General features: G+C 37.8%; 1 protein-coding gene across 3 annotated transcripts in view; it reads right to left on the reverse strand.

Annotated features, from left to right (window-relative positions):
* Positions 1-659: 659 nt before the first annotated feature.
* Positions 660-23674, reverse strand: part of LOC150076092 (tumor protein 63-like) — a 66383-nt gene continuing 43368 nt past the window's right edge. For all 3 annotated transcript variants that reach the window (XM_090387502.1, XM_090387504.1, XM_090387503.1), the window contains 3 exons: positions 19492-19589; positions 9882-9979; positions 660-933 (listed from right to left, as the gene is read on the reverse strand). In XM_090387502.1, coding sequence (XP_090243628.1) covers positions 894-933; positions 9882-9979; positions 19492-19589 — 236 coding nt within the window. In that variant the 3' untranslated portion in view covers positions 660-893. The remainder of the gene's footprint in view (positions 934-9881; positions 9980-19491; positions 19590-23674) is intronic.

A 23674-nucleotide genomic window follows, 5' to 3' on the forward strand; every position in this document is an offset into this window, starting at 1 on the left:
CAGTCTTTCTGAAAAAGCCTGCCAGTGTTTCATGTTCTTGGGGCTCTGGGGCTGCTCTTAAGCTTTTGTTTTATTTATGAGTAGGTTATCATGGACAAACCAGGAAAATGTATAATTTTTAGACACCTAGTCCTAATTTTTAGTATATATTAAACAATCTTTATTTTTCATCATTTTATTAATTAAATCATAAATATTAAGATAACTTTCATTAAAAATAAAGTTTTCACTGCATTTAACATATGTTATTCCCATCCTGTTTGGTTACAGCTTTATAATGGCTAAGCCACAACCAAAAAATTTTGCAGATATGTTATCTAGCTATAAAGAGATATTTAGAAGAATAAAAAAGGATAACATAGTGATTTTTTAAAAGGAAAAGTATGTTTTAATTTTTATTTCACTTTAACACAGAATTAAAAAATATATATTTCTGGAAAAGATAATGACAGAAAAAATTTATATACAGAAATATACAAACCATTATTTTGATTAAATTTGAGAAATAAATAAACTAACTTCTTCACATGAATTAATGAAATGTATAAATTGGAAGTAATTATTTATATTAAATGTGACAAAACTGATTGAATATCCTATTCCTATCTCAGTTTTCACAGATTAACAAAAATCTTTTTTACAATATAAGCTCGTAACAATTCGTTGACAGAAAATGATATAGTGACACACAAATGGACACTTTTTTTTATGAGGCAGGCATATAATTAAAACCACCACAGAGATGTAAAGACAATTCACAGCCAACTACTTGATTTGCCAAACCTTCCATTTAATGTTCTAACAAAATTCTACTGGGAAATTTTTTTTCAGAATTTGTCTTTTTTTTCCTTTCCAGTTTACACAGGAAAGAAAACCAATCCATTTAATTCCTGTCAGTTTTCTTTTTCCTCCTTTATTTTCCTTCTTCTCTGGCTGAAAAATTAAGTACCATTATTATAAGTTAAGAAAGAGTTAAAAGTATATCTAAATATAATGCTACTGATACAAAAAAAGAAACAAATAATACAATCAGGTCACACCAAATCAATCAGAAATTTTTGATAAACCTGATTTTAAAATGCACTGCAGATGAGATTGCCCCTAGGCAACCATTTGTATATATATATTTTTTTTTTTTTCAATCAGATTAAGTTGTGTTTCATGACATCCAGAACTTACAAGACATAAAATGAAGAAACCTTACTTTCTCTTTAATAATACGACCAATCATGGCTAGACTTGATTCTGTACACTTCAAAGAAAGTATTCATTTGTACTGTAATTTAAATCTCGCCTATAGATGGGTTGTTGGCCAAGATGGGAGAAAAGTCCTTCAATAATGAAATCAAATTTCACTTTTTTTTATTTTTCTTTGTTGACTGCAATAAGTTAGTCATACTTGTTGATTACTGAAATTTTTTTTTTAAATTTGTCTTGCCATTTCTGTTCGTATGTAAAGGCATGCAGCTTTACAAGTTATGCGATATTTATTACTTCTGAAAGTGGTAATCACTAAGAAAATAGCAAAGGCCAATTGAAACAGTATAAAATTGAATTGGGCAGCCATCTTGTACAAATGTCTTTATATAATATTGGTGTAAATATACCACAGAAAACTCTTAAACCAAAAAACTACATTAGTAGTTTGAATGGGACATCATTTTATCTGTATCTCATATTGTGCTCCTCCTTCACAATGAGTTGCCATGTATTGCACTACCTCGAATAAGTAACGCTTCGCTAAAAGTAGTAGTAGTAGTAGTGGCATGTGATGCAAGAAAGCAAGTGTATGAGCTTATGCAGCATCAGCCAAAAAAAAAAAAAAAAAACACACCATTCCTTCCAAATGCCTGTCCAGTTCCTCTTTAAATTTATTCAACCTATCAACTTCCGCAACGACAGATGGAAGTTTGTTCCAGCAATTAACCACCCGCTGGCTAAAGGCAAATTTCCGCACATCTATTCTACATCTGTCTTTTCTTGATTTGAATTTATGCCCCCTTAGGTTCGTAATCTGAACAAGTGGAAGGATCCCATCAGAATTCAGCGTGCTCAACCCATTCAAAAGAGAAGACTATTGTTACTTATTCTCGGTGGGCACCACCACCCAGACAGCACCGTTTGAAATATGGTATGGGTAAAGATCTCTGTTATCCTCATACTATCCCTATTAGACTCAGGAAAGCAAAAAAGTTGTTGGAAGGTGATAGAAGGAGAGGTAGAGGAAGGAAATACCATAGAAGGAAGAAAGGGACAGTTACTCCTTCAACTCACACTACTTAAAAGCTAGTATATTCCTTGAATAGGCAACTCTTTCCCAGAAGAGAAGATTGTTGTTACCTATTCTCGGAAACTCAGTGGCCATCAGGCTCCCCCAGACGGCACCATTTCAAGGCTTATTGGCCCTTGGTCGGTGGGTGGGCAGGCACCCTGGTATTGCAGACATGATAATCTAGTTGTGACGATAATCACACAATATCAGAGACGCCAGAAGGTGTACATAATAATGTATAAATGAAGATTGATGCAATAAGGCATCATATGATTAAGGGTGTAAGTATTCTATATAATATTGGTGTAAATATACCATAGAAAACTCTTAAGCAAAAAAACTACGTTAGTAGTAAGGGCCAACAAGCCTTGAAACGGTGCCATCTGGGTGGTGGTGTCCACCGAGAATACGTAACAATAGTCTTCTCTTTTAGCAAAGCATTACTTATTCGAGGTAGTGCAATACATGGCAACTCGTTGTGAAGGAGGAGCACAATATGAGATACAGATAAAATGATGCCCCTTCAAACTACTAACATGGTTTTTTTGTTTAAGAGTTTTCTATGGTGTATTTACACCAATATTATATAGAATACTTACACTCTTAAACATATGATGCTTTATTGCATCAATCTTCATTTATACATGTATTTATGTATAATTATTATACAAAAAAGGTACAATACTTTAGTACACATAGGAAAAAATTGTTTATAAGACATTTCTATTAGACTAGCTCCAATAAATTTGATAAGAAAATCTGATACTGACAAATGAAATCTTTGATTTCTCTATTATTTTTTCAATTTCACTAATTGCTTTTAAGCAACAAGTCTAAGAAAGGGCGAGTACTGTATTTGTTCTTTAAGATTTAAACTTGCTAAAAGTTATTTCATAGATACATGGAACCAAAAGAGAGGGAATTATTCCAGCATAAGATATTAAAGATGAGTACAGATAACCCCCATACAACACGGCAGTTAGGTTCCCATAAAACCTCATGCAGTGCAAAACCGTGTTATATGGGACTAAGAACCAGTACTAAAAGGAGGGGGGGGTAACATTCCAAAAGCTAACAAAAATACACCATTTTTTTTATAAATCAGAAACTTAATTTTAATTAAAAATAGTAATAACTGAACAAGCATCTTACAAACTGTGATACATATACCAGTATATCAGATAATGATAGTTCATTTAATTTTCTGCCTCTTCACTGTTGCTAAGCACAATAAAACGAGAATGTTTTCTCTGTTGCAGAATATCTTCACCTTCTGAACTTTCTTCTACAGCATCTAGTTTTGTATCTTCTGCTCTCTTTAAAAAAATCAGTAATCCGGGTTTTGCTAGATCTTTGTAAATTGTCATGGTATAGATCTAAGTATTTTTGAAGCTCCCTTTTGAAATTTATGTTCCTCTCAGTCGAAGGATCTGCATCCAAAAAATAATATTCTAATTGCTTGGCTCAGTTTATGCTTTCCCGTATGCTTTTTAGTGTAAAATTTGGAACTTCAGAGTTTTCATCTGCGCTATCATCATCTGAATTGATTTGGTTTACCTCCGATGCCATTTCCACCAAATCCCCTTCGCCAGCCTCTTTTCTACCAGTAATTCTTGAATGTCTTCAGTAGTCATATCATCAAACCTTCCCCCCCTCCTACCGACTTAGCAATATCTACTATTGCACCGATTCCGTTTTATGCCAGTTCGCCCATATTTCCTGAATGAATTGACTCTGGTTATACATTTTTCTAAAACGGTTTTAAATGTTAACAGTTTTATTTCTTTGAGCGATAAAGTTATGATTCTGATACAGTCCACAATTGAGAAATGTTTCCATGCCTCCATCATTTCAACAGATTTAGAATCAAATTTTTCCAAAATCCATTGTAAAATTTTCTGATGTAATGAGTTTTAATGGTAGATATGCCTTGATCTAATGGCTGAATTAAAGAAGTTGTATTAGGTGACAAGAACAGTACTTCAACATTTTCGATCACTTAAATCTTTTGGATGGCCTGGAGCATTATAGTAATAAAACTTTTACTACATTTTTCTGCTTTAGTTTTCCACAGATGGCACAAAACAATTTAGAAACCATTCTTTTTTATAAATCGGCAGTTACCTAAATTATGTTAAGTTCCTTAGGCATAATTTAGGGCTGGAACTTAACATAATTTAGGGCTGGAAGCAGTCTTGTCTTATGCTTATTTCCAGAAAAGTTAGATGCCAGGGTTGCCTCAAGCAGAAACACCATTGAAAATAAGCATGTAAGCAGCAGACTTTTTTGTTTCTTCTTGCTGCTAGATTTTTACCTGGAGATCAGCATTTCAGGAACTAGTGCTGGATATTGGACATTTGATAAGTTGTTGCAGTTGTTTGTACCGAACAGGACCGTCAAACTGGAAAGTGGAACGTGGAGTGTTATTATCAGCAAAATGAAGGATAAGCTTTCAGTTAATGGAAGAACTGTAAGAGGAAAATAGTGGAACTAAAAAAGAATCTATATTGAGCATTTACAAGTGCAATTTTCCTTTCATGGCAGTGAAAGAAAGATTCACAAGTAATGGTTTAATATTATCTTAAGAACTTATATAATGTTAATCTGGTAGCAACAGCAGGTCACCTGACAGGTGACTCTCCAAAATAATGGTCCTGAGTTAGTTAATAATTAAAAATAAAAAATCTGAAATTTTTTATAATTTCTTAAACATAGATGAACTTTTACTACAATAGTTTCCAAAGTGATTTTACGGTTTTTACGGAATGACTGGAGGTGAGAACCTGTCAGGTGACCCACACTATTTGTGACTACTTTGAAATTAAATTCAAAGTTATGGATGAAACCCATAACACCACCTTGCTACTCTCTTTCTCACTATTGTCATTTCAGTTTGTGGTTGGCCATATTTATGAGGGGGTTATCAAAAAATTCGTACCCTGACCTAGATAAAAGAACAGTAAGAAGATGCCATTTTTAATAAACCGATGAACTAAAATATTATGACCAGCGAGTCGTTATGCAAATTGAAGCAACTGCAGGTGAACTACAGTGCGTGTGCGGGTCGGGACATGGTATAAAAAACACCTGATACTGAGTTCTGTTAATCAGTGTTATACTTGTTCTTCAGATGGGAAAGGCAGCGGATTTAAGCAAGTTTGATAAAGGTCAAACTGTAATGGCCAGATGGCTGGGTCAGAGCACATCTGAAACAGCACAGCTGGTGGGATGCTCACGGTCAGCCGCAGTTAGTACCTACCGAGAGTGGTCCGAGGAGGGGAAATCCATGAACTGTCGGCGAGGTGTTGGACAACTATGGCTCATCGATGCTCAAAGTGTGCAAAGGCGCTCCCAGATGGTACGTGGCAATGGAAGGGAGAATGTGGTGCAACTCGCAGGTAATTGGAATGCCGGTGATGGGAGTAATGTGTCACAACACACAGTACATCGAACCCTGCTAAAAATGGGGCTGCATAGTCGCAGGCCACTCTGAGTGCCCATGCTAACCACGGTTCACCAGCGACAGCGTCTACAATGGGCACGCGAGCATTGAGACCTTCTTCCAATCACCTTGAGTGATTGGAAGAAGGTCTGGTCAGTGAATCACATTTCCTGTTGCACCATGTGGACAGCCGAGTATACGTGCGTCGTTTAGCTGGGGAAGTGATGGCATCTGGATGCACTGTGGGACAAAAACAAGCTGGTGGCGGCGGTGTTATGCTGGGATACCCTGGGTCCAGTTACCCATATGTCAGGCACTCTGACTTCTACCACCTACCTAAAATTCATTGCTGACCAGGTACACAATTCATGGTAACGGTCTTCTCCTCTGGCAGTGCCATCTTTCAGTAGGATAATGCGGCATGCCACACCACCCGGATTGTTTGAGACTGGTTTGTGGAACACGAGGAAGACTTCCAGGTCTTTCCCTGGCCTCCAAATTCCCCAGGCATCAATCCCATTGAGCATCTGTGGTTTGTGTTGGAACAGCAACTCCAATCTGTGGCATCTCAACCACGGACCTTACAGGAGTTAAAGGGTCTGCTGATTACGTGTTGGTACTAGATACCACAAGACACATTTAGAAATCTTGTAGCATCCATGCCTCACCGGGTACGACCTGTTTTGGCTGCACATGGAGGACCATTGTGGTAGACCCTAACTAATTCCCACTGCATTTGTGATGAAATGAATTGCCACATCTGTTGCTCAGCACCAGCTGCTCAACCTTAGCAACCGTCTCACTGTCTGTGGATGCTAATGGCCTTCCTTCCTTCTCTTGGCTCGTCAAAGACACTTGTACAACTGCACTGGAACTCCCGTTTCCACTCTTTTGCAGTGTCATATGCCAAAATCCTCCATGTCTGCACATGGAGGATTTTGACATCACATCGCTTTCTTGCATCACATGCCACTACTACTACATCATATTAGGTAGGTTGTCATAATGTTTTGGCTCATCAGTGTATAAGTTGTCTACATATTCAATAATTAACATGTGAAATTTCATTCCTGTAGGTGATCGTACACCAGAGGTGGAGCCCAGAATCTGAGGAAGGATGCTATGGTTGACAAAGTGAGTACTGAGCAGTGATCAAGTTCCTGCATTTGCAGGGCAAAGAAGCTCAGGAAATTGACAAAGAAATGAAAGCTATGTATGGGCAGAATTGTCCATTCTATGACACTGCAAAAGAGTGGAAACGGGAGTTCTAGTGCAGTCATACAAATGCCTTTGACGACCCAAGAGAAGGAAGGCCATCAGCATCCACAGACAGTGAGACAGTTGCTAAGGTTGAGCAGCTGGTGCTGAGCAAGACATGTGGCAATTCATTTGATCACAAATGCAGTGGGAAGTAGTTAGGGTCTGCCCACAGCATTTTACATGACTATCTGCACATGTCTAAGGTCTTCGCATCATGGGTTCCAAGATTGCTGATGCCTTTGCAGAAGCAACGTCAAATACAATGTTCTAGCCAACTGTTGGATTTGTGTAATGCAGATGTTGAGAACTTTTTTGATCGGTTGGTGACAAATGACGAATGCTGGGTGTACCAGTATGATCTGGAGACTAATGACATGTCAAAGCAGTGGAAGCACAACTCCTCCCCAACTCCCACAAAGGCAAAGACTACTCCCTCTGCAAAGAAGGTGATGTTGTCCGTGTTTTGGGACAGAAAAAGGGGTTATCCTGACAGATTACCTACCTTGTGGTTCCACACTTACTGGAGAATACTACAGAAATCATTTGAAAAAGTTACGCGATGCTCTGAAGGTGAAAAATTCATGGAATGTTAACCAAAGGTGCCCATCTTCTGTCAGACAATACATCAGCTGACACGGCTGTTGCCACCACCAATTTTGTTGCCCAGTGTGGCTTTGAATTACTGCAGCACCTACCATCACACTTTTGTTTCAAGAAATGAAGAAACTATTGTGTGGACGCCGCTTTGATTCGTCTTAGGAAGTCATCAATGACGTGCAATCGTGGTTTTAGGCAAAAAGTGTGGACTTCTATGATCAAGGCATTAAACAACTGATCCATATATGGGAGAAATGTGTTACTATACATGGAGAGTACACAGAAAATGATTAAAGTTCCCATGAAGTTTCACTTTTCTAGGGCTATTATTTCCAGGTGGAGGTACAAACCTTTTGACACCTCCTTGTATATATTTATTTATATATAAACAATAAATATAAAAAAAAAACATGACTGGTTCACACAGAAAGTTTTTTGAAAAAATTATTATTAGAATAAAAATATAAGTTTTAAAGTATTGTGAAAATGGTTTCCAAATGGGTTGTGACATTGAAAGAAGCTGCACATTCCAAAGTAATGTGAATGATCTGATTTATTACAGATTTATTTTTGAAGAGGGAGGGGAAAAAAAAAAAATCAACTTAGTCATTCATTGTTTTAAAAAACTCAGCTCTATACAGAACGATTCTTACCCCCTTTCTCCAAATGAAAAATTAACCATTAAAATTAAAAAAATGACGCTCATGTATATTTTATTTCAATAAATAATATATTTTTTAATAACTTTTGAGTTTAATGTTATTTACCAATAACAGCATAGCATTAGTAGAGGCATATGATGCAAGAAAGCAAGCTTATACAGCATTAGCCAAAAAAAAAGAGAACCTTCCCATTTCACCCATCCACTCACTCCAAGAATTTGTCCAGTTCTTCCTTGAATTTATTTAAGCCATAAATTCCATGACAGATGGAAGTTTGTTCCAGCAATCAACCTCCCACTGGCTAAAGGCAAATGTTCACATCTTTTCTCAATTTGAATTTATGCTCCCCTCAAGTGCATATCTCAGCAAGAAGAATCCCATCAGCACTGAACTTGCTCAAACCATTCAAAGCCTTATACACCTCAATCAGATCACCTTGCAGGTGCCTAGTCTCCAGATGCTGTAATTTGCAGAAAGTAAGCCTTTCTTGGTAAGAGCAACACTTTGTTCCCCTCACCAATCTCATTGCCCTTCTTTTTTTTTTTTTTTTTTTGTTAGTTATATTCGCATCGGCTTCTGTGGCTATAATGCACCTACCAAGGTTTTTGCAGTAATCTGACCCAAGCCCAAAGCGGGATTCAAACCCGCAACCTTTGGGTTGCCAGGCAGGCACTTTACCCACCCGGCTAGCCCGGTCAGCTATTGTTCTTCTCTGTACTTATTCCAGCAGCTCCACATCTTTCTTAAAATGAGGCCTCAAGACCTGTATGCAGTACTTAAGGTGTGGTCTGACCATTGCCTTATCCAGAGGGGTAATCACCTAATTATTCCTGCTAGCAAAATTCCTGTATATCACTAACAAGGTCCCATAAACTGCTGTGGCAGCCTGTCTGCCCTACACCTCCTTATCCAGAGGGGTAATCACCTGGACCTGCAAGGCCCTGGTCCCACCAGGGGCCCTGCGGCCAAAAGCCAGGACCCCAACAGAACCCAGCACAATATTTCATTTACAACACAAAATGAAGTATTGTGCTGGGTTCTTTTGGGTGTCCTGGCATTACTGCATATAGTACTACATGCAGTACTTAAGGTGTGGTCTGTATGCAGCACTACAGTACTGCATACTTTAAACTGTATGCAGTACTTATGGTGTGGTCTGACCATTGCCTTATCCAGAGGGGTAATCACCTCTTTATTCCTACTAGCAAAATTCCTGTATATCACTAACAAGATCCCATAAACTGATGTGGCAGCCTGTCTATCCTACTCAGAAAACTTCACATCTGACTGCAAAATTACCCTCGGGTCTCTTTCATTCTCCAGTACACTGAATGTAGTACTGCACAGTTGGTACTAATTGATACTATGGCATAATAAAAATACAAAAATAAATTTTAAAGTTGGGTAAGTATTGAAAATTTATAACTTTTATGGAACTTATCCTTGATTTTTATATTAAAATATGCATGCCATAATATGCATTTCTACTACACATTGTTTATTTGGGATACACATCATCTATTATAGCAGGATGAGTTGTATTATTAAAATAAGACATCTGTAAACCTTAATTCACATTTGTATCTCATTAATAGGAAACAAATAATATAAAAAATATATAATAAAACCTTTAAAAATATATAATTACCTTTCCAAGTGGCCAATCAACTGAGGACTTAAAGTGTTTACAAGTTCTAGTCCTTCTTTTATTTTAAGCAGTGTTTCATAAATACTTCGCTTATGTACCTGTAAGCAAAAGTAAACAACTAAGTTTATTTATTCTCAAATATATATTTTATTCTGCTTGATTTTCATATTTTTAAGGATAGAAAATGTGAAAAAAAAATCACATTAAAAAAATTAAATTTTAGAAATATGAACAGAGAGGCCATTGCTTTGTTATTGCAGTTTATATATTGAGATGTTAGTACTTATTAAAAAAAGGACCTACTGGAATTTGACAACTGGCAGCCTGCAAAGTGTGATTGAATAAACCAAAATGCTGTTTGGCTATCTCGTTATCCAAATATATATACACACACACTGAGAGGACAGAAATCATGGGATACTTACCTAGTAATGGGTAGGCCCACCTTTCACCTGTATAAGGGCAGTCATGTGGTAAGGCATTGAGTCCACGAAAGCATTCCACAGGTATTTCCATCTATGTTTGCTGCACTGCTGTCCATAATTCCATCACATTCCTAGGTGGAGGATCCTAAGCTCAAACGGACCTTTCCACAGCATCCCAAAAATGCTCCCCGGGGTTCATGCTGGTGAACGAGGAGGGGAGGCCATTCCATGGTGATAAAATTTGCAGAATGCTGTTTGTACCATATTCTAGTCACCACGGCTCTATGGGGAGGCTCATTGCCCTGTGGGTGCACGATGACCATGAAGGGATGCAGATGGTCTGCAAGGATGGCCACGTAACCTGGACCATTCAGATATGCATCTAGACATACCAGAGGTCCCAACATGTTCCAGTTGAACATGTCCCAGACCATTACCACCCGTCCAACTGCCTGAACAGTTCCTTGTTGACAAGACAGGTGCATACCTTTGTGCGGTTTCCGCTAGATATGCACCCTCCCATCTGCTCGAAATAAATGGAAATGGAATTCATTGGACCAGGAGACCCATCTCTAATCATCCGAGGTGCAGTGCTGATATCCTTTATCCCAGTTGAGGTGTAGAGTCCTGTGACATGGGGTTAGCAATGGATCTCTGGTGGGTTGGAGGCTCCCATAACCTATTGTGGCTAATGATCTCCTGATGGTCTTGATGGAGACATTTCTGGCACCTCTCTTGTTGAAGTCTGCGATGATTTGTACTACTGTCGCTCTCCGATTGGCTGAAACAATGTGAGACAGATGTCGACGGCCACATTCATCCACGATGAGATGTTATTCCGGACTTGGTGTATTTCCGATACTGTCTAATGGGCACAGTGCAATTTCTGTACCACTTCCGCAATACAAACTAAACTAACTATTATATTTAGGCCACCCGAATAATTAAATTCATCTGCCGTGCTGTGTCTTATATCTCTTAATTGTGTGTGTTCTATGGTCGATTTGTCTGTTTGCTGGACGAAAACCTTGCTATCTACGCCCGAGACCAACTAACTCAGCCACGGAGTGAAAAAAGCCCGTTAAAGTTCCTTGCGTCATCAACGGTATTTGAACCTGGGCCTTTTCCACCTGGTGTGGGGAGGATGGTGATGATACCACTGTGCTACCCATGCAGACTTCCACGATACAGTGAGTGCATCTATATATCTATACATTTAAATAGTTGAGAATGTAATGGGGGTTACATTCTCAAGAATGAAATTTGACCATAGTAATGGTAAATAAAGGTAAAAAAAAACAATAGTTTATGCTTAAACTATGATTTATTTATCCAAAAAAATGAAAACATAGCCTTTGAAATCAAGCAAATTATAATAATAAAGAAATTATTTGGCATTAACAGCAAGAGATAGTGCATGATTTATCGCTTATAATCCTGTATACAAAGTCCGAACGTTAAATGTCCATTGCCTCCTGTCTGCTTAGAATTATTCTAATCTGTAGAAGGTGCTTCTGACAATTACAAGTCAGTAAAACAAGTAAAATAACTGTTCAGTTTTCTTTCATGTTGTTGTTGTTATAGGGTTTTAGGCGTATCATCGATTTAGACCATATTGCACCCTATATATTATGTAAATTGTGTGTGTTCTGTAGACGAAAAGCCCAAGTTTCCGGGAGAAAAAACACACTGTTATCTCATCTGAAATCAATTAACTCCGCCACGTTGTAAAAAAGGCCCATAAAAATTCCCAGCGTCATTGACGGGATTCGAACTCGGGTCTTTTCCACCCGATGTGGGGAGGAAGATGTTACTCCCCGAGGGCCTTTTCTTTCGTGCTGCATTTAAGAGGACTAAGGAGTAATGCTAAAATTGCTATTACTTTCGAAAACCACTATATTGTATATCATACAGCTTGTTTCAAAAGCATATGAAAAAAATTCTTGGAGATATTCTAGGGCACAAACTAAGATGAGAAAAAGTCATAGATTTTTTCTTTTCTTAGTTTCCAAAACGGAGGAAAAACTCATTTCTATTAGCATTAGCATTAGTAGAGACATTTGATGCAAGAAAGCAAGCTTATGCAGCATCAGCCAAAAAAAAAAAAAAAAAAAAACCACTTCCACTTCACCCCTCTGTTCGTTCAAAATACCTGTCCAGCTGAGCCTTAAACTTATTTAGGCTATCAACCTCCACCACAAGGGATGGAAGTCTGTTCCACCAACCAACCACCCGCTGGCTAAAGGCAAATTTCCGCACGTCTATCCTACATCTGTCTTTCCTCAATTTGAATTTATGCCCTCTCAGGTGATTTTTCTGAGCTAGAGGAAGAATCCCATCAGCATTGAGCATGCTTAAACCATTCAAGGCTTTATACACCTCTATCAGATCACCTCGCTGGTGCCTAGTCTCCAGACACTGTAATTTGCAAAACTTAAGCCTTTCTTCGTAAGAGCACCCCTTTGTTCCATTCACTAATCTTGTTGCCCTTCTCTGTACTCGTTCCAGCAGCTCTACATCCTTCTTGAAATGAGGCCTCCAGGCCTGTATACAGTACTCTAGGTGTGGCCTGACCATTGCCTTATACAAAGGAATAATCACCTCCTTATCCCTGCTAGAAAAATTGCTATATATCATTGACAATACACCATGAGCTACTCTTGCAGCCCGTCTGCACTGCTCAGAGAACTTCATATCTGCCTGCACAACCACCCCCAAGTCCCTTTCATTCTCTACCACTGTCAGTGTAGTACCACAGAGTTGATACGTTGCTCTGGGGTTGCTGTTTCCCATGTGTAGTACTTTACATTTGTCAATGTTAAACTTCATTCATTTGCCACCTCTCAGCCCATCTGCTCAACTTTTCTAGATCCTGTTGCAGCAGCGTACTGTCATTAGTGTCCTTAACAACCCTGCCAACCTTTGTATCATCTGCAAACTTGGACATTAAGCTTGATATACCATCATCAATATCATTTATAAATACAGAAAACAATAATGGACCCAACACTGAGCCCTGAGGGACTCCACTAATAACATTAGTCCACGATGAGCAGTGTCCATTGATTACCACTCTCTGTCTTCTCCCCCTCAACCACCCCTTTATCCATAGCAGCAATTTGCCTCCAATGTCACACTGCTCCAATTTGTGTAGCAGTCTTCCATGTGCAACAGTATCAAAAGCCTTTCTAAGATCCAAGTATATAATATCAAAGTTATTCCCTGCATCCAGTTCTTTTGTGACTGCATCATAGTATCCAATCAAGTTGGTCAGGCAAGACTTCCCCTTAACAAAACCATGCTCTGTCTGAGCTATAACTGAAGTCTTGTTTAAATGATCCTGCAGTGCTTCTTTAACCAGTGCCTCCATTAATTTTCCTGGAACAGAAGTTAAGCTCACAGGTCTATAATTACTTGTGTCAGCCTTTGATCTTCCTTTGTGAATTGGGGTCACATTTGCACATTTCCAGTCTATGGGTACCTCCCCTGAGTCCAAGGAAGCTCTTATAATTATGGCTAAGGGTTTGCTTACTTCCTTTGCTGCCTCCTTTAATATAACTGGATAGATCCCATCCACCCCGGGTGCCTTTCTTGTGTTTATCTTCAACAGTTTCTCCTCCACTTTACTCCCAGTTATTTCAAGATTCTGTAGCCTACTGCTAGAGTTGAATACACCTCTGGCATTCCCCTTGCTGAATAACTCCTCATGTGTGAATGTCGATGCAAAATATTCATTTAGTTTGTTAGCTACCTGAGCAGGATCATCAACAGTTGACCCATCAATATCAAGTGGACCAATCTGATTCATCCCCTTCCTTCTAGAGTTTACATAAGTAAAGAACTCTTTGCTGTTTTTCTTTGCATCCCTTGCCAAGGATTTCTCGTAATCTGCCTTCGCCTGCCTAACCTCCTTTGTAACTTGGTTGCATATCAACTTGTATCTATCATAGGCTTCTGTGTCATGTGTTAATTTGTAAGTATCCCATGCATTTTTCTTCTCTGCCATATGCCTCATTAGTCCATCTGACATCCATTTTGGCCTAAACCTTGAACAATATTTCTTAGTTGGTATGTAAAGCCTAGTAGCTTCCAAGATAAGTTCTTTGAATGCTTCCCATTTTGAATTTGCTGTTGGTAACATCATCAGTTGGTCCCACTGTATAGAATTTAAATACTGTCTCAGTCCATCGTAGTCGCCTTTACGAAAGCAATAACCCTTCCCTTTACCCCTAATGGTAGTTACCTCTTTGAGTAAATCCCACTTCAGCACACTGTGATCACTGCCACCTAGTGGTTCATTTATCTGCAGATTCTTAATGCATGAAGAATCACTGCTGATAATCAAATCAAGAGTATTACTCCCTCTAGTTGCCTCCCGAACGTGCTGATGTAGAAAACAATCATCCAATAAATCCACAAAAGCCCTGCTAGTGTGTGAGTAACCAGCCCCCATATTCCAGTCAATATCTGGGAAATTAAAATCTCCCATTATAAGACTCTCTGATTTACTGGCCCACTCTATTTCCCTGTACAGTTCCTTATTATACTCATCAGAGTCATTAGGCCTATAGCACACTCCTACTCTCAATTTTGATCTCCCAATGCTTATGTCACACCAAACTGACTCAACACTGCACTGTCCGGCGATGTCGACTGGCTTCACTTCCTTGGTTTTTATGTGTTTCTTAACTAATAGCATAACCCCTCCCCCCCTTCCTATCCTGTCTATCCTTTCTGTAGACGTTGTACTCCCCAAATTGCAGTTCTGCATCCCTTATATCTGTGTGACACCACGTCTCTGATATCCCAACAATATCTGCCTTTGATGTTTTGAGCAATACCTCAAATTCATCAAATTTATTTACTAAACTCCTAGCATTGGTGTACACGCAAGTATACCTGCACCTGTTTCTATTCTTAGCTACCCTAACACAACCCATGTGTTTACTTGTACCGCAATGGCTCCCAGCAGTCTCTGAAATACCATGCATCTTGTTTTTCAGGCTTCTGCTCATTCTAATAGAAGCAGTGCAAGAATCTCTTTCACCTCTGCCAGTGGCTACTGTCAATCTATTGGTCTTTGTCTCCCTCCAAGCTAGCAGTTTTCTGACCCACCTAACACTGCCTCGATAGCATCAGCAAATATTCTTGCACCCTTTCTATTTAAGTGTATCCCATCCCTGTAGAAGCAATCTCTCCTGTTAACCTCCTGTCTCCTGTTATGACATGTTTATGTCATAAAAATGTTAAAGAATGCTTATTCTTCATTATCATCGACTAAATGCACACTCGTTGATGGTTCTTCAATCATTGTTGGCTCAGCACTCAGTTTGTTGGAAGCACAAGGAATCATATTCTTCAGAAATGCTTCAAGACTCGTTTGTTTCCAAGAGTCTTTATAAATTTCATGATAGCATACATAAGCATTTTTTAAATCTGTAGCAACTTTTCTAGCGCGCTCGAAATTTCAATCTTGTGACTCAAAAATCTCAATTGCCTTTTCTCTATTGAAACGCTTTGTCAAGCCCTTTGGAGTGAAGGAACGAACAGGAATTTCGGCTGTTAAATCTTCTTCTTCAGCTTATTCGCATTTTTACATTTCAAGGAGATCTTCATTTGTGAGCTTTCCATTGTGTGTTTGAAGCAGATCAGTGATGTCAGTTGTAGAAATCTCAAGCTGCAATTGGTTAGCAATATTAACAACCACTTCTGTTTCGTGTTGTGCAATCTCTGCTGGTTCTTGAAATCTTTCAAAATTATCAATAAGGTGATAACAGAGTTTATTCAATGCCCTTCGTGTTCTTTGTAATTTTGTCTCAGGCTTGTTTTATTTTGATTGCATCTAAAATATGGAATTCTTTAAGAGTTGGATCTCCCTCCTTATCTCTGGCTGAACAAATAAAACACACGCACAGTAGTAATGTATTGTATAACTACGCATGTAGTTTGAAATACTGTACTTACGAATGTTTAGCATTCCTCTATTGCAATTAATGTTCATATTTTCAATTCTGTTGATACTTGATATTTGAAAAAAAAAAAAAAAAAAACTCATAAACCTAAGGGAACTTGTATAGCAAAATCTCATAAAGTAGGAACTGCCTGTATTGAAAACAGTAAGGAGCTCAGCACCGAGCCCTGATACTACTATTCTTTCTCCTGCCACTCAACCGTCTCTTTATCCATAGGAATAATCTGCCCCTAATGCCATATTGTTCCAATCTGTACAGCAGCCTTTCAGGTGAAACTATCAAAAGTTATACTAAACTCAAAAGTACATGATGTTAAAATTATTTTTTGCATCCACTTTCCACGGCATAGTAGCTGATGTGATGGTCAGACATGATCTCTTGGCGCCTCCACAGCCAGGTGGGCAGGAACAGCAGTGCGTAGCACACGCTTCTTGATTAGACCGGGGTTCGAGCCCGTGACTACCAAATACGGAGGATGCGGAAAGGTCAGGGAATGACCACTGCATATCCCCGGAGCAATATGGCCCTAGTTGCTAATGCTCCTAAAAACCAAATAACAAACAACAAGATCTCTTAACAAAGCCATGCTATACTAACCATATAACTGCATTCCTGTCAAAATGATCCTGCATTACGCTTTTAACCACTGAATCCATTTTCCCTGAAGTAGAAATTATGCTTACAAGTCTGGAATTACTAAGTTTGCCCTTTCACCTCCCCTTTGAAAATAGAGAGACAATGCAAGGGCCTAATCTGAATCCAAACGCTCTCATAATTATGGTTAAAGGTTTGCTTACCACCTTTCTGCCATAACTCAATTGATTCTGTCAGCCCAGGTGTCTTATTTGTATTTAATTTCAACAATTTCTCTTCTACTTTCCTCTCAGTTATCACAAATTCATTTAGTTCCTAGGAGTATTACTAGTAACTGCTGCATGTAGGTGCCGGTAGTTCTGGGTGTGGATGCAGCTAAGCTTGGTGGTTTCCAAAGCATATTTAATGATCATTCTAATTATAGAGTAGTCCACGTATATGTGTGTCTGAGGATTCCTGGGGTGAAACAAAAGAGAAAGAGTTATGAGGTGAATAAACTGAACTTGTGCAGAGTGACTGAAGTTGGAAGAATATTGGGCCACAGTCTCTACTGGATGTTGTCATCCAATTTGATTGATTTAGGGGAGGTTCCAGTGAAAGTTGGATGGCCAATTTCTGCATGGTGAGAAGGATATGGGCATTGCTTGGTGGCTGGATGAAGCAGTGGTTAGAGCTGCTTAGCTTAATATGATGAGCTTCTATGTTGCTTTGTAGTGAGCAGGAAACAGTAGAACCATGGTTCTGGTAATGCGTATTTGAAAATTGAAGCAGGTCAATTTTTATGGGTGGGTCAAGTAGGGTTTTCCAATGCAGTTATGGTGTCAAGATATCTCTAATAGTTCTGATTCCTGTCCAATTCCATTTTGGGGAGAAGAAATGAGTAGCTAAGATCTATTATCTTTTTGTTACAAAACAGGGGTTCTGAGAGACAACCAGTATAACTGTCTTTCCTCAATTTGAATTTATGCCCCCTAAGGTTCATAATCTGAGCAAGAGGAAGACTACCACCAGAATTGAGCCTGCTCAACCCATTCAAGGCCTTATACACCTCCATCAGATCACTTCGCAGGTGCTTAGTCTCCAGATGCTGCAATTTGCAGAACTTAAGCCTTTCTTGATAAGAGGGCATCTTCATTCCTGGCTTCGAGGCTGATATGTGTTTGAAACATAGGAGGGCTCTCAGGAAGATGTTTTGTTTTGTTTTTTTTTTTTTTAGGAGCATTACCAACTAAGGCCATATTGCTCCGGGATATGCGGTGGTCATTCCCTGACCTTTCCGCATCCTCCGTATTTGGTGGTGACAGGCTCGAACCCCGGGCTAATCAAGAAGCGTGTGCTACGCACTGCTGCTCCTTCCCACCTGGCTATGTCTCAGGAAGAGAATGAACCACAATTATGTTATTTTGTCATCAAGAGACTAGACCTAGCCTCCACAAGTGAGTGGCAGACAAAGGCAGCAGGGCTGTCCAGTTTGTTTTAATCCACAGGAAATGCTGCATTGCTGCTTATACTTGATGGAAGAAGTTGAGTGGGGTAGCATGGTGAAAATTAAGACAGAGCACGCTAGCTGCCACTTGGTTGACTGTTTCAACTCTTTTTCTTAGTGAGTTGGTCTCATGCAACAAATATCTTTTGAAGTAAATCAGCACTTGGACCAGTTGCTTTGATGGTAAGTTAGGATATTGCAGAGGTGCTTCTGGCACAGAAAGGGGTTCTGGCTTTCCATTTGCCTGCCTGTGGGTTACTGGTTTTTCTGTGATTTAGTTTTAATCCCAAGGCTTTTACATACACCTCACAAGCAGTCTGAATGGTTTTGAATTCTTTATCATTATGATTCGTCTGCATAGGCAGAGTGCATTATTTGAAGGTGTGGTTCTAGTTGTTTTCTTTTTGATCTTAAGCTGATGTGATTACTCTTGGCCCTGTACAAAATTTAAATCAGATAAACATCATGCCTATATTAAATACATTTGGTTTTTTATATTTCTATACTACTACCTACATACTGATCGCTACAGCAACTAAGTGACAATTGTATTCTTGTTTTCTCCCCACTCTGAATAGTTGATCCTTGATAAAGTCATTGGAATTAATGGTATGCAACACAATTTACGTATATATCTATTCCATAGTTAATCATTGCACAGTAAATATGTTACCTGCAATTACTAATTGACTTCAAAATTTCAATTAGCTATTACGCCATAATTGATATTTCTTTAAAAAATTCTATCCTAGTCTTTACACAAGACTTTTTTTCAAACATCGTAGTGTATCCCTGTAGAAAATGGATAATCAAGATGGAGCTGGTGCCATGGCCAACCATTCTTAAAACTGTGGCTATGCAAATAGATGAATTGGGATTAGATAAGATAGATTATTATTCCATTATAATTAATATTATTTTCTATTCTATCCACATATCCCATCTCATTATTTAACAATAATATCAGCATTATGGTCATAATATTCAGATGCCTCAGCAACGGTTCTATTCTATAAGACATCATTATATCCATCCGAATATGTTATTCATTTAGAGTTAGTCTCAATACTTTAACTATATATATATATGTTTTCTCAGTATCAGACAAGAGTTATGAGTAAAAAGGAACTCACTACAATAGTGAAATATCCATTGTCATTTTCACTGGTTGGCTTCTGCTTCTTTGGAGGTGGTTCAGGAAATTCGTTAAGGGGTTTGGATCTACTTAATCCTATTAAATGAAAATGTTATTAGATTATTAAAAAATTATGATAAAATATACATAAATAAATATATTATATATATATAAACACTTAATGCAAAAACTATAATTCTGTATTCCATAATCATGCTTGACCATTATATCAGAAATGCCATACCACAGCACGAAATGTAATTATATTTAAAAAAAAGTTATTTTGTTTAAATATAATTTGATAGGAGAGAATGCATGTGCAAAAATGGAGCTAGGTTATATTAGTAGTCAGAATATATTTTCTCTGGCATGATAAAAAGGGCTATATATTGAAAGCTTTATGGATTAACTCCAGCTAATCTGTTTGTTTGTTTGTTTTTTTTAGGAGCATTAGCAACTAAGGCCATATTGCTCTGAGGATATGCGGTGGTCATTCCTTGACCTTTCCGCATCCTCCATATTTGGTGGTCACGGGCTTGAACCCCGGTCTAATCAAGAAGCGTGTGCTACGCACTGCTGCTCCTGCCCACCTGGCTACGGAGGCGCCAGCTAATCTGTAAGACTTTTTTCAGAAAATTTTAATCAATATGGTCATTCTGAGAAAGATTTTTTTTTTTTTTTTTTTTTTGTAGAAATGAAATACATTTGAACAGAGGTGATGCAAGAGTATTTGCTGATGTGATCACCTTAATGATTTAGGCAAACTGCTAGTTGAAAAAAAGGAGGGGGAATGCAGGTATGCATTTTATTGACATGGATCAAAATTACACTTGAAACTTATCTCAAGAATTTACCAGCAAGACCACGTAAGCCAATGAGTCATGTTATATTGGAAGAATGTGTGGAGGAGAGTGACATTTCAAATGAATGGGAAGGTAAAACTATGGGCAACAAGCTTAAAAATTTTTCAGGGATGTGTCAGAGCAGAAAACAATACAAACTACTTAGAACTGTATAAATGTTAGGAATACAGGTAGTTCCCAGTTTACGAGTTTTCACTTTAAGAGTTCCCGGGTTCAAGAGTTTTTTTTTTTTTTTTCAAGTATCAAGTATCAACAAAATTGAAAATATGAACATTAATTACAAAAAATGAATGTTAAACATTCACAAATACTGCATTTCAAACACGCATGTAGCTATACAATACAGTGTACCCTGCTTTACAATATTAATCCGTTCCAGAGACACCACTGTATTGCGAAAATATCGTAATGTGAACCCAACAACACGTTTTTTGGTAATTTGTTCCACGACCTTGAAAATTGAAATTTTTGTTATATAACTCTCTAAAAGATCGTTTTTATAGTGTAAATTGTATTAGTTACCAATTCAAATCATCATTATCATATGTTCTGTTATAAGAACCAATTTTGAATGGCTTGGTGATATTTTTCTAAAGCACATTTCTGTAAGTCATGACCATAAAATAATAAAAACAATTTGCACTTTCCTTTTATTGGGCTTTTCTGTTAGTGCAATTAATTATAAACGGGTACTAAACTCGATGTTATTGCATTTGCGAAAATACTGATAGCTGAAATTGTGTGCTTTAGAAAAATATCACCAAGCCGCTCAAAATTGGTAAATGTGTTACTCCACACAAATCGTGTTAGTTGCAATTTGTGCATTCCGTTAAAAAATATGCTTATGTATGCTATTGAAATTTAAAAAGAAAAGAGATTATCTTGGAAATAAATGCCTCTTGAAGCATTTCTGAAGAAGACGACTCCTTGTGCAACAAACCAACGCGTGCCGAGCCAATAATGAGTGATCAATGAGTGTGCATTTAGTCGATGATGATGGTGAAGAATTAACATTCTTTAACATTTGTAAGTCATAAAATAATTTCTCTATTATTAAATTTGCTTGATTTTACAGGCTACATTTTCATTTCTTTGGATAAATCAATCATTGTTTAAACAAACTAATTAGCTAACTATTTTCATTGTTGAGAATGTAACCCCTATTTTTAACATTATGTCTATGGGAAATAAATTCCCACTTTACGAGTGCACACTAGGAACGAATTAACTCGTAAAGTTGGGAATTACCCATACTGCTAATAAAATGGACAAGTTTGAACTCTTGACTAGGACAACCAACACTGACACAATACAGTTAACCAAAACTTGGTATCACACAAGATACAGAGGAGCATGAGTTTCACTACGACATGTACAACATATTTAGGAAGGATAAGAGGAGATAATGGAGGGGGGGAAGGATCATGTAACTTGTCAAAAGTAGCTTGAGTGCAACAAGGGCATTCCCAAATTCAGAATTAAAACATGCCAGCACTGAGTATGTATGATGTGAGGCAGTAGAAAGAAAAGGAAAAATGAGAGTGGAAGTATACTCAGACCAGAAAACTGAAGAGTATGACAAGAGACTCTACATCCAGATGGGATGGGTGAGCGTGATTTCAATCTGCCCCTTATTAAGTGAAGAAATTGGGAGGGTAATCTCACTGCGGGGGACAAAATTTTTAAATCAACTATTATATAGGGCAGTGATTCTCAAACTTTCTGAGCCCATGCTCCCTTGAGCTGTAAAATTTTCCTGGCACCCACCTTGAAGTAAAACATCTATAATTGTACAGTTTCTTATTTTTAATATGTTAATACAATAATTATTAATACATGAAATAATAATCGGGATATTATTTTATTCTTAAAAAACATTAATGTTATGTTTGTGCTTGCTTTTTATTATATAATTCATCTAACCTAGGTGTTATTTTCAAAATGGCGACACATTTCTTTTTCTACATTTAATTTTGATGACTGCAAATGCCAAAAATCCAACTTCACAAAGGTAAGAACTTGCAAATGGCACTAATATTCGCAAAGCTTTATTGATACATTCTGGATATTGTTGTTTTGCTAAACAGCAAAATTCATATAAAGATAACGACGAAAAGGGAACACATAAAAAATACCCAAAATATTTTCTATAATTATTTACATTAATAATAGAGATCAAATAGTAGTAGATATCTAATAGTAAAAGAATCATTCATAATACATTTTTAATATTTGCCATGGAAATCTGACAAACTATTACATCGTCCGCGACGCCCCTGGTAAATTATGGCACCACGATGCACAGTTTGAGAACCGCTGATTTAGGGAAAAGCACTGGGACAAGAATATTTGGATCTAATCACACCTGTACTTCTGATAGTACCACCAAGTTCACAATACAGGAACCCTTATGGGGAGTGATCATGGAGTGATAAGGTGGATAATGAGAGTCCCAGTTGTTAAAGATAAGAACAGGAGTTTTAATCTGAGGAAAGGGGGCTGACAGTCTAAGATGCTGCATGATTTCTATTCAATGGGAAGACCACATGGATGGATGAATACTGGTAAGTTAAGGAATAACTTTAATCGTGAATGCAATATATACTATTAAAAGATATACCATGAGGTGGATGAATAAGGAGGTGGCCACAAACTCAGTTAGTATGGCTGACTCCATTCAACCATTATATAAACAATACTCGATATCTCAGAGTGACTTGACATAGTTATGAAAACAAGATCCCGTAGTGTTCTTTGAGTGATTTCAGTGAGTTCTTCTGACAAAGGCACTACATTTGGAGCTTGTTATTAACATTTCCATACTATGCATTTTCTGGAATAATGAAGCTTATACAAATTGAGAGATGGCAGAAATGCATCTCATGTATGGACTTGCTCGAGGAAAGATGTCTATATAATATACAGGAAACTTCCTTAATTGTCATGTGCCAAATAAGAAGCTCTTTCAGAGAATACTTGAACACCTTGCAGAAACTGGTTCATTTAGAAAATGAGTTTCAGATGGTGCTAGACACATCAGCATCAGAACTGCTGATTTAGAAGAATGTATCCTCAATCACATTGAAGAAAATGATGGTGATGGCATCCAAAGGATAGCAATGGGAGAAATGTGGGAAATATGACTGTGTGGAGAAAATATGGGACCAACAGCTTTATCCATATCATCTTCAGAGAGTACAAGGACTCACTGAAGTTGACTTCCCACCACGAGAGCTTTTCATACTTGGTTTCTGCAGATATGTGCTCACGATCAGCATTTCCTATTTGCCTTATTGTTTACTGATGAAGCTGGATTTA

This window comes from Mastigoproctus giganteus, chromosome 13, assembly GCF_048544385.1.
Source record: "Mastigoproctus giganteus isolate SK-2022 chromosome 13, ASM4854438v1, whole genome shotgun sequence".
NCBI lineage: Eukaryota > Metazoa > Arthropoda > Arachnida > Uropygi > Thelyphonidae > Mastigoproctus > Mastigoproctus giganteus.